The 12258-nt window shown below is 44.2% G+C and overlaps 1 protein-coding gene across 1 annotated transcript in view; it reads right to left on the bottom strand.

Annotated features, from left to right (window-relative positions):
* The window catches only part of LOC121832950, a 35767-nt gene extending 27650 nt beyond the window's left edge, over positions 1 to 8117 (bottom strand). Inside the window, exons 1-2 of the mRNA XM_042293194.1 lie at positions 8036 to 8117; positions 7887 to 7967 (exon numbers count right to left, since the gene is read on the bottom strand). Of these exons, the coding sequence (XP_042149128.1) occupies positions 7887 to 7967; positions 8036 to 8117 (163 nt within the window). The remainder of the gene's footprint in view (positions 1 to 7886; positions 7968 to 8035) is intronic.
* Between the last annotated feature and the right edge of the window lie 4141 nt (positions 8118 to 12258).

The raw sequence follows: 12258 nt of genomic DNA, 5'->3' as shown, positions 1-12258 counted from the left end.
TTTGGCCAACGCTAATGTAACGCGAAATAGGTGCAAAGAGTTTTGCAAAAGGGAGCGTAAACCGAAAAAAGGGGAAAAAAAAAAGACAGAAGAAAAGGAGAAGTAATAATAATAATAAAAATCTCTGGCGACGTGGCCAAAAAAAATTCTGTTCATGTAATTTTTATTGTCACGTGACCGAACAAAAAAAAAAAGATAAACGAAATAAAAAATGAACACGAGAAAAAATCATCCCCTGCCCGGTTTCGAAGCTAGGCCCTCTTGATCGTGAAACTAGCGCGCTATTCGTTGCGCCTAGTTGCGCCGACATAACTTTTTTTTTTCTTTCTTTATTGAAAGTTGCGCCAACATAACTCTGCCTGTAATGCTCGCGCATTTTCACATCATAGGAGAAAGCTTAGGTGCCTTCGTAGTTTTTCATGCATGTGTTATTTTTATTTGGGGCAAGAGTTCACGTTCCAGAATGCTTTTAGAGTTTTGGAGCAAAACGAGTTTTCTTCATCCGAGTCACCTTCTAGAGCCAGTAGACCGCACTGGGTCGTCCAGCTAATCAAGCAGCTATTTTCAAATTCTCTGACGTGCCCGTCCTCGCATCCGAGGTCGCCGTTTGACAAGCTTATCTTCCACCTGTTAGCCGGAACCCCAACGGCAGCTATGTTCCGTCCCCACTCCCTCTCGAGAGGATGGCCTCGCCCCGAGGCTAATCCCCTTCTCTAGACACCCTTTCCACCCAACGCTGGCCCTTTCCCTCCCCGTCTCCAGCTTCGGGAGAGAAGGTTCTTCCCTGCAGAACGTCCCGTTTGTACAGCGGCCTTTAACAGGACCTGGCACATGTTTCGTACCTCCTTACATGGTCTTAAATGTCTTTATCAACACCGGGGTACCAGAAGATAGTGCGTGCCAAGCTCTTCATGAATGACCTGCTTGGACAGGTGTCATGAAGCATAAGTAAGATTAAGATTTTAGTGGTCATGCCTGCTCAATTGCCAGTTGCCCTCTATCACCACAAGGGTGCATCGCTTTCCTATACAAGGCAGAAAATGTGAATGAAAATAAGCCTCTCTCGGTGCATTCTTGTATTCTTGGTGCTGTTTTTGACATTTGTCGTGGTACCTGTGAGCAAGAACTTGCCAATGCTGTCATTCCACGAGACCCCCAGCAACACCCGGGTTCATGGAAAGTGACTGAAGCTTATTTGAGGAAAGACTGCGTCCTAAATTGGACCTCCTATATACTTAGGGTTCGGAGTTTTCGGTTTAAACCGATAAAAACTGATAAAAGTACGCCGAATTCATCTTTGGAAATTCGGTTTTCACCGAAAAAGGTCAGTTTGTAGGTTTGGCGTTTTCAGTTTAAACCGATAAAAACCGATAAAAGCATCTCTAATCTGTTTTCTAAAATTCGGTTTTAACCGAAAAAGGTCAGTCTTTTAGGGCCGCATCAGGTGGGTGGGGGAGGGGGGGGGGGGGGGGGGGACAGAGGGACAGGGCTTTGCTAGGTTCGACATCGTGTGACGTCTTCGCGATTGGCCTTCGCGGAATATCTGTCTCCTTTCTGTGACCGGGCTTGACGTGTCAAGTTCCCGGTCCTAAAAAAAAGTTCGGATGTGGGCTAGTATAAGGTTTTTCACTTCATGCACTTCAGAGGACATCGAGGAAAGCCGCTAATGCCTTTTTAACACTCTCTCTCAACGTTCCATGTAATTAAAAACATAAATACAATGGATTTTTTTTTCTTCATTCCGTTGGTTCTTGTATGGTCATCACCTCAGATGGTCACGTCGTCAGAATGGGAAGGAAAAAAAAGCGCGCTACAAGTTATGCCCGCGAACTCCGCAATTTTGAGGTGTGTCCTGACGGAAGTTGTAGCGAAGACCACGCATGTATATGTGCCGTTATTCTTTGAGTGATCCCAAATATCACAGCTACAAGGATCATCTGATCCGGTGTCCGATGTTTTTTTTTTCTTATTCACAAAAAAAAAAAAAAAAAAACGGTAAACGTTTTTGGGAAGACATATACACCGAAAAAAAAACGAAACTTGAAGTTTAACATAAACACCGAAAAAAGTATGCCGAATTTAAAAAAAATAGAAACCGAAAACGCAGAACCCTATATATACTTAATAGTGTGCGATAGGCACCTTTCTGTGACGTACATGAAGGAAGGCCTGTCCGGTCCTCCTCCGTACATTCTGCTCAGGCTCCTCTCAAAGAGCAGCTTGGCTCCGGCCTCTCTGGTGTCAAAGCTGGATGAGCCCATGTACCCTTCCAGGTCCTGTTTTGGTGCTGCTTGACTGGCTTTCACTGTTTACATACGCATATCTTTCTCGCACTGCTCAAGGTATATAGTGATGGGCGCCTGACAACAGGCACATGCGTCATTACGAAATGTGAGCCCCGGCACAGCTAACACCTTCCACAGTGCTTACGTGACTTCGGAGCGGTTGTTACCCCAGGGGAACCTGGGCGCTGCAATTCCTCTTCACCTTCTGAGCTTTAAAGCACAACCAATTATGCAGCAAAACCAAAGCATGCACTACCTTTCAGCATTCTAGCACCGCTTTTCGGAATCATTGTCGTTGTTGCAATGCTTTGTTTGTTCGTAGTTGAGATGGTAATATCACAGCATCTTCCGTTTCACTCATGGTGCTTGTAGTAACATCGCAGAACACGAAAACATTCAAACTGCATACAGCTGACACTGCAGTGGAATGACCAAAATATGCGGTTGCAATTTCTGCTTGCGTCGGCCAGCTTACCACAATGTGACATCGGGACGTGCTATGTCACAGTGTCATAGGACGCCAGCTACGATTGATGTGGGAACCCTCATACAATGCCTGTCTTTGTGCTGCACATGTTTCACATCTACTTTGCCAACTGATGCAATTAAAAGAGCTTTTGTTGAAGGCTACCGAGTTGGCAGGTTACGACCGCCTGAGCATTCAGCTAATTGGTGATTTCATTTGGCTACTCGTTTCAGTAGAATGTTTAATCTTGATTCTGTTTGTCCATAATCTATTTATTGGCTGGTTTGTTCGAAAGTAACTCAGTCGGTCTATCTAAGGGAGCCTCAATAAAAAACTTTGCCAAGGCAGCAGCAGCCTTGATAATTGTTTTTCTTGAGACCAAGTTAAGGCCACCCAATTTCGTTTTGAGCAAACCAGCACACTGCACAGGAGGAATGACCCAGATTTAGCATGTAGTTATAGGTTTCACATGAGCAGATTCCATTTGTAGTTGAAAAAGAGGCGTCACTTAATTAGAAAGAGAAGTGAAACAAAAACATTATTAGGTATGTCGGTTAAGAAAGCTGTGCATACTTACGCTCAGCTTTCAGTATTTTGGGCGTTTGTTCTGCCTATATTAGAGTATGCGTCCGGTGTCTGGGACCTGTTTACTAAAACCAACACAAATTTACTTAAATCCATGCGAAGAAAAGGCTTGCGTTTAATATACAACAAATTTCACAGACGATACCCGGTTTCAGAACTATATTTCTGTTCCATCATTAGGCAATTAACCCATAGACGCATGTTTCGAAGATTAAAATTTTTACTTGACCTGCTAAGCAACCGATTTAGTACTGACACCTCTACATATGTTTGACATGCACTTCATAAATACCCCACGCGAAATTGTCATTGTAGATTATTACAAGATTACAGCTGTAGGGTCGATGTATTTAAGTTCTCATTTTTCCCTAGGACCATTCATGATTAGAATGCCCCAGCAAGTCATATAATAAATGCCTCATCTGAGTCATCACTCATTGCTAACCTCCGCAGTTTCTGTAACTCCTGCGATTTACGGTATTTCTTGTAGGTTTTTGTTGTTGTTTGTTTTGCTTTCATTTTTATTCAATATGCATAATAATGACATTGATTGCCTTATTCACGTGTGCGAAAATGACTAGAAATGTATGCCTTTATAGAGACCTTATGTACCCCTCCTACCACGTCTCCCGAACGAGATAGCAGTATTAATATATAATAAATAAAAAATAGAAATGCTTACGGATTGAAGCTTTTACTGACTGAGAAAAAGAAGGTTTTCCTGCTCAAAAATCACTGGGCTTTCATTCAAACCTCGACTCTACTATAAAGCGTATGAAACCAATAGTGTTTCGTGTGCTGAGTGATGACAAGGACGTTTTTTTGTCCACCATTTTGCCTGACCAACGCGTCCCCTTTACGTCCGGCGGCGAAGAAAAGCTAACCGAAAAACAGTTCACCGGAGAAATGCTCACAGGAGATTTTCTAGTGGGCCCAGGGGTTCGCGTAATCGGCTGTAAAGGGTCGGTCCAGAATCAATTACCACGACGCAGTCCAATAGCTCAGTTCCAACGCTGCAATGAAACACGCGCGTGCCCGCTCCCACTGGGCACAGGTATTCACGTAGCGCTTGCTAAAACTATTGCAGTTCAGACATATCATCTTGCACGTCAGCTGCCTCCTGCCTGTCCGAGGCAGCTGAAAGCATCGCCGCGATTTGTTTACATGTGCGAAGCTTTGCTAAGAAGCCATGCTGGCCGTCTCCTTTAGCAACAATGGTAGTTGTGTTGAGTTCGTTGCGGTTGACCAAAGCATTTATTCAGGCCTCAGTAAAGCTGGGTATTATTTCCACGTAAATCACGGTAGAGCCGACTTTTACTACAAGGACGCGCTCCCCAAGCACACGTTGCCGGAAAGGTTGCCTACGTTTGTTGTGATCCAAAATCCACGTGCTCTGAACCATGCCGAGTTCTCCGATTGGTTTTTCGTCATCTTGTAAACCCTGAGATGGGGAACGATAAAAAAAAACGGACGAACACAACAAAATCTCGAACGCAGCTGAATTTTATTGATATGATCAACCAATCAATAGACTTTCAGACAAATGAAAAAGAGAAAGGGCAAAAAAGGATTGAAACATATAAACAAGATGACCAACGAGTTTGCCCCAGACAGCCTGAGCCACTCCCTGACTCCAACACTTTCGGAAAGGGAGCTGACCAACCGAACAACAACAACACCAAGGGCAACACAGAAGGCGACCTCCGAAAACGCTAAAGCCTAATCTCCATTTCCTACATCCAAGCAAACGCTTCCCGATTTTCTTCCTCCCCCCCTCTCACACAAGCAAAAACTCTTTCATCGGATCACTGAAAACCAAGGACGGCTGGCTACCACAATTTCCCCGCTTGCGAATGCACAGTCTCCTTAATTAGCCTTTTTTATCGTTCCCGATCTCAGGGTTTACAAGATGTCGATTAATTACCAGCTCGCCTGCACTCTTATCACTGCTTACAGGTTTTTTGTGTGGCTGAAGGCCCTGTCGCTTGGTATCGGTGTGATCGGGAGGTTAACATGGTATTAAAACAGCCAGCGTAGACAGACTGGGGAAGAGGAGAGCTTACGGGTCACCGCAATTTTGCATTTTTCCATACGTCAACGTCGCTTTTCTCCTCTCTCTTAAAGAATTATTCGTAAATACCAATTTCTCGACTTCTCACGATGTGCGTCCTTCACGAACTTCTTAGCTAAGTTAGCTTTGCCTTAAGTTCTTCACGAATCTGGCCTCAATACTTCAAGAACTACCAGGTAACTTCATTGCAAACGCTTGTGCAAGTACTTAACCTCCAATCAATGGCAAGAAACACAAACAAATATGTCATAAGAACAACCGTCCAAGTGCACAAAGATTTTAACAAATCAACAAATTTAGCTTAGTAATACCTCCAGAAACACTAGATACATTTCTTCTAGACGGAGAGCAGTGCATGATCAAAAAAGAAAGTTTCAAGATAACACTTTAAACAAGTGGAAAAATTGGCAAAAATAGCTGCAAAAGAGCAATTTGGGAAGTGCAGTCTTGTCGGGCAGAAACGCAATGATCGAATTGCTTCCTGTGTGGACGTAACCGCTAGCCGAGAAGCAACTGACGGGTCAAATGAAGGTGGGGAAGACTTACTACATCCAGTCCGAATGTGACGTAGGTATATCAATAGCGCCATTTCTCCTTACGACAAGGATGCGTTCACGCGCGTAAAAGAAGAAACTTCCTTTCCCTTTTCTGTAGGGGACGTGTGGCGAAACGGCTTGCCGTTTCTGATTGGGTAAGCCAAAGATGAGTGAGCTTAGTTCATTCCCACAATCAGCAGACAGAGATTAAAAATCGTATCGTTATGGTGATTTAATTATGGAACAACCGGATGCTAAGAGTAGTAACCCCCATAATCATCTTCTACTATTCTAACTACAACGATGTGCATTTAATCCCTATTTCCATGTTTCGCATTCTGGTCGCCAAGCCGCGCCAAATCTCTCTGCCGTCACCTGCTATGAGTTGGGAATAAGACAGCAGTTCCTCTCGCAACAGAGAAAAGTACGAGCACCGTCATTGCATGCTGGGTTCGCTTTATTTTTAGTTTATTATTAATATGAACAGAAATACTGATCGGGCGGTTTCCAAATATTCGCATTGAAACTGCTATGTGGTGGTGTAATGTCGCGCGAGTAAATAAAAACATATGATCTCTTATATCACTTTTTGTCAGGTTTTCCTCTTCGTGATAGATTTTTCGAGATTCATTAGCTGTAACATTTTTATTTTTATTTTCTTATAATCCAGCAAATGATGTTCTACTATCACCAATGTCGAATAAGTACTTGTCCATAGCCATTGACGTCAAGGGCGAGCGCGTAGTAGTGGGCACAGGCAGTTAGAAATTAGTACGAAAACTTCCTTCCTCGTGTTCGCGTGGACATGATGGTTGAGGACTGCCACTAAAAAAGAAGAAAAAAGAGGCAGTCCAAGTAAAACTTTCAACGAAGCCGGTCGCATTGTTCGTTTCCCTCTTCGAGTGTACTCTGTGCGCAGCACAGGCATTTTGACCGCCGGTCGATGCCATTCCAACACTCGTTTTTAATCTTTCAAATTTCCTAAGAAATCACAGGCATATGGTATTGAAAGCAGGCCATTGGTTGTAAAGCAAGCCCGCTCTTGACGTCCTATGCAGTCAATAAGATGAATAAGCAGAAACAAAAGAGCCACTACCGACGAAATTTGGGATTAAATATAGATGTTACGCATAATTGTTTTTAACTAGAGTAAGTCTTCGAAAGGAGATTAGACGAAAATAATCATTCAAAAGAGAGTTAGGTTGTGAATATTTGTAATCTAAAACTTGAGAAGGGGCATATACAGAAGGAGATTAACACATGAAGATCCAGTGTGCACTTGGTATGTGTTACCAGGTCTTAATTTTTGATAATTAATTGACAAAATTAACATTATGAACTAAGAAACAAAACAGTTTTCAAATTCAAACAGTGAATTCTGGGTGTTATAAATATCAGCAAAAGTCACTTTCATCACCCAACGAGTTGTATTAAAAAAATAAGAAACGCGTTTGGTGGGATTTCGTACGGTTTAACCCCCCCCCCCCCCCCCCCCCCCCCCCCTCCGCTCTCAAATTATGTATGCTGGAATGACTGTAGACCAGCCGATACTTCAGCTTGGGTGAGTTGGTGAATCATGCTAATACTTCGCAGCGCAAAAAAAAAAAAAAAAAACACTATAAAGCAATGTGCTCAAGAAGAAATATCTCAGGCAGCGCTGCGTGAGAGTTATTTCTTTGTGTGCAAGTATTTTTATGTCGTGTTGTTTTCTCTGCGCTGTGAAGTAATAGCATCTAGACCCGTGTTCTGCACTGTCGTAGCTCCTAATTCTTTCGGCGCAGCATTTATTTCAAATAGATTTCTAAGTTAATCACCGAAAAACAAAAAAAAACACCTGTCTTCGGACAATACGCGTAGCGTTTGAGTCTTTGCGTGCGAAGAGGAATGCTTACGAAACCGATCAGGAATAGGCGATTGCTTGAGAGTTCTTGCTGTTTACTTACTTGGATTTATTTGGCCATCGCTGTACATGAAGACAGCGCATGCGTTTTCAGCTAAGAATATCAGATGCATATCCGCCATTTCTGTTAATAAAAGAAGCATCGATAGTTACAAATATAATTTCTTTCAATATGCTTTATAAGAGTCTCACCAGTACTTGTTGCAGCGTCCCAGACAAACATACTTTCATACCCTTCGGTCCTATTTTTTTTCTCTAGGAGAAATAATTGCATGTTCCTAGAAAGAAACAATGTTTACGGTATCGCATTATCGGTTAAATATAACTCTTTGAAATTCGTTTATTCGTATACACCAAACCTGAGAGACCTTTTTTACGACAATATATATAGGCTCGTAAATCTGCAGTCGATCCAATCCTTATGTAGGCCATTGCAGCGCCAGAAAAAAATATGTTACACACAATAAGAGACAAACGTTTCGAAGTACAAAGTACAGATTTGTTTATTTTGTTATATTAATGAATCCGATTTCGCGAAAAATTTAAACGCCCCCGCATTCAACATTTTTTTATGTTGAATGCGGGGGCGGGATATATATATATATATATATAAACAAGGACACCTCACACTATCCTACGTGGTCTCCGAGGAGGAAACGCACATACGCAGATGAATAAACCGTACTTGATCCAATGAATCAAAGAATCAAAATTTTCAGGAACCCGCCGAAAGCCAAAATAACGGCGGCGCCAGGAATTGAACTCTGGACCTCCCAATGTCCGGTAGGGTGTGCTACACACTACACCACTCCACCTTGACTTTCCGGCGATTCCTACCTGTCTTAATAATGCACAAGAAACGAAAGGTATAACTTTCATTTGTATCCATTGTATCCATTTCCATTGTATCCGAATGTATCCATTTGAATTCTCGGAGGCCCAGAGTTCAAGTGGATATATCGAGAGAGCAACGTATTGCAAACGCGCTGACGGCAGTTCCTGCACCACAGGTGACGTCACTGCTGTGACGCCAAGCGAGGGCGAAGATGTCGACGTCATTGACGCTCTTGTTTTGGTCAGTTTCGGTTTGAAAGAACCTGCGGAAATAGAGTAACTTAGCCACAAACGCGCGCAGAAATTGTTTGTGTCTTTACTTCGCTGTGGGGTTGGAGCATATTAAGGCTGGGCTTCAATTTCGTAAATGCAATAGGCCCTCTAAAAACAATAATTAAAATGTTAATTAAGAGATCTCCGTTAATTAGTCGCCTAGTTGCACAAAATACTTGGTTCCTAGTGGGCGCCAGGTCGGGTATGCTAATGGCATAGCAAAATGTGCCGTAACGGAGCTCTTGTTTTCGGAAAATTTGGTTCTGACATATATATATATTTGGCGGGCACTGGCTATGACAATATATTGGTTACTTCTAATACAATTTATTAAATTACAACACACGCGAGTGCTTTATTACTACTTTTTTTAGATAATCGCATAAATATCATAACGAAAAGGTTGTCGACGTGCGCATAGCTAACGTAGAAAACTCGAGAAAATTCAAGCCCCGAATAAAATTGGCGAGATTCCATCGGAAAATCAAATAAATGTGTGTGTTGTATATACTAATAATATAAACACGGTCCAGAACTTGGTCTTTTTCATGTCAAAGAAAACATTATTCGTCATTTTTTATTGGTTAAAGGGGCCCTACAAGGACTTTTTACCGGTTTTAATCTTCACCGAACCTGAGCGCACTGAACGTAGCGACTTAAGGAAACTTTTCTTTTCTCGAATTTTGCTTTGTATTAAAAGTTATAGGCAAATTAAATTCACAAAAACCAGCAAAAAACAACCTCCTTCATGACGTCCTTGGTCGCTTGAGTGACCGTGAACTAGAGGAGGGGTAGTAAGCTGAGGGAGCGCTCTCGGCTGCTGCACTCCGTGCAGACGGCTCGAGAGGGCGCCACTAAAGCATGTTCTGGACAGGCTGTATGAAGCGGGCAGCCGGGACGGCTCGCATTGCATCTGCTCCGCGATTAAACACTAATTCGGCATGACACTTCGTAGGCCACAAACGACAGCAAACACAGGGTAAAGATCAGTCCAGAACGGGAGCCACTTCACCCTGCCATGCCGCTAAATCGCCCAACTGCAAGACAAACCTGCTCGCCGAAAGCATTCGGAACGCTCAGAACCGGCCGGATCCTTAAGCCCGTATACGACCGCAGCGCCGCCGCGTACATCCGGGACCTCCCTACGCTCGCTGCCCGTCAGTGCCTTATCCCACTACCGCTTTATAGTATGCGCCGCCTTTTTCACCTATTGGTGGCGGGTATGTCGACGGGTCATTTTTAGTTTCCGTACTTTATAAACTGCATTTGTTTGTTTTATGATGTAAAATACTGAACAAAAACTACTTTCATAAATAATTGAAACGGCTCGCTCCACTTACATTTCGTATTTCGACTAAAAAGAAGCTTTTAGCTGTTCTGACCAGTAGTAAGCCCAAGACCAATGACTTCACACATCGCGCGCTTTCGGCACCGCGGGTCGCCTCCGTAGGTGGAGGAGGAGGTTTCCGCGTCGACCGTTTAAAATATAACGCACTGATATTTAGTTACTCTCTCCGTGTTCGCTGGAAAACCCGAACCCCAATAAGTGTGGAAACCACAAAAAATGTAGATGCTTAAATATGATGGCAGGGCCCCTTTAACCTTATTCGTAAACTTTCACCGATCATATACCGTTCCTTTGTGTCTACCCCAGGTGTAACCTACATAAGCGAAATAGGCACGAAATGAGTTGCGCTTCCTGCGCTCTCCTATGTTCCGTTCGACATTAGGAATGACCGCAGGCCGCGGCAAGATCCGATGGAGTCAATCACGCAGTTCCAAAAGTGCGTCGTCATGGTGCTCATCGTTCTCGTGCGGTCGCTATCGCTGGAATCACGCGCAGGTAATGCTCCGCGGTCTGTGCACTTTTCTGCCTGATTGGTTAAACCGAAAATAATAAAAGTAAAAAAAAAGATCAGCGCTATAGTAGGTATTCACTGGACACTGTATTTGAGGGCGTTGTTTAGAGCGCAGGCTCAGAACGAGCTCACATTAATAGCCTGCTAAGACCGGCAACCTTGATGGTGGTAAATGGACGTTTCAAAAGGACTGCGGAAGCTCGCCGTGAGCACGCGCTCAGCAGCAGCGCACACGGATATGGCCGCCAGTGCATGCTCCCTACAGCAATGCATCTTCGGCACCTTTCGACGGGGTTAACTGGATTGTAGCATTGGTTACGGTCGAACCTAAAAAGGGTTTTAGGGAACCGTTTTTGCAGACCCGATACGGTACAGTGGGCCCTTCGGCACGAACTGCGTATGTGCTACCGCATAAAAATCGCGCATGCGAGTCTCATGCTTAATTCGTCCCGGAGGGCCCATCGCACCACATCGGATGTGCGAAAACGGTTCCCTAAAACTCTCTAATGTGAAACGGAGCATAGTTTTTGCTTACCGGTGCTTGTTTTGATATCTTCAGATATCGGCTTTAATTGGATAACCGAGCTAAATAAGAAGATTCCTGCACTGATTTCTGTTTTTGATATACAATTACTTGAACTGATACGTGCTGCGTGGCTAGCGGCCGTAAGGACGCTCTTGTCGCGTTCGTGAATGCGTGACACAGTTTCGATTCTGCGCCGCCGTTGGCTCTTTACTCTGCCAAGCACGACCAGTGGAGAATTTTACCCGGTGCTCAATGAACAGCGTTAGACGTTATGCGCTAGATAATATCAGTCATAAAAGTCGCCCTTAAATGAGGCCTGACAGCGTGTGTGTGTGTAGGGAGGGATGGGGGGGGGTTACTCTTCGGGTAGCAGCGGACGGGACATAGCTGGTCGAATATGGGCAGTATCAGTAATCAGGTTTTGAATAAAAAAGACACGACCTGTCCCAAAAAGATTTTTGTATGAGAGATTTTTTTTTGTAAATAAGTGACGGGGAACCCATGCAAAAATATCAACCCAACCCCCCCCCCCCCCCCCCTCAAAGAGAAAGGTCGGTTTATAGGTTTCCTTTGCATAACTTTCCGTAGAACTACGGCCACAGCTGCAGGGACGCCCAGGCGCTACAGCCGACGATGTCGGGTGCGCATTACGTGAATGCCCGTGGCTCGGTGTCCGGTAGAGGCAAATGTGCACCACCCGCGCCGTCGTCTCCGAGGCGCAAATGCTGACTTCCCTGCGATTGTAACGCTTCGGCCAGTCGGGGGAGAGATTCGCGTGAACTGCCCGTGCCGCGAGTTCGGCCGCTTGGCCGCTGTCCAGAGAATTGAGCGAAGATTGCCGAATCACGGCTGCCGGAGCAGCATCCATTGCCGTTTCAAGCAGCCAGGAGCGCGTGGCGTTAACGCGAGTAAACGAGCAAGCC

This window comes from Ixodes scapularis, unplaced genomic scaffold (assembly GCF_016920785.2).
Source record: "Ixodes scapularis isolate PalLabHiFi unplaced genomic scaffold, ASM1692078v2 PGA_scaffold0__279_contigs__length_252992795, whole genome shotgun sequence".
NCBI lineage: Eukaryota > Metazoa > Arthropoda > Arachnida > Ixodida > Ixodidae > Ixodes > Ixodes scapularis.
Note: the sequence above shows the minus strand (reverse complement) of the source record. Positions and strands in the feature narration are given on the sequence as shown.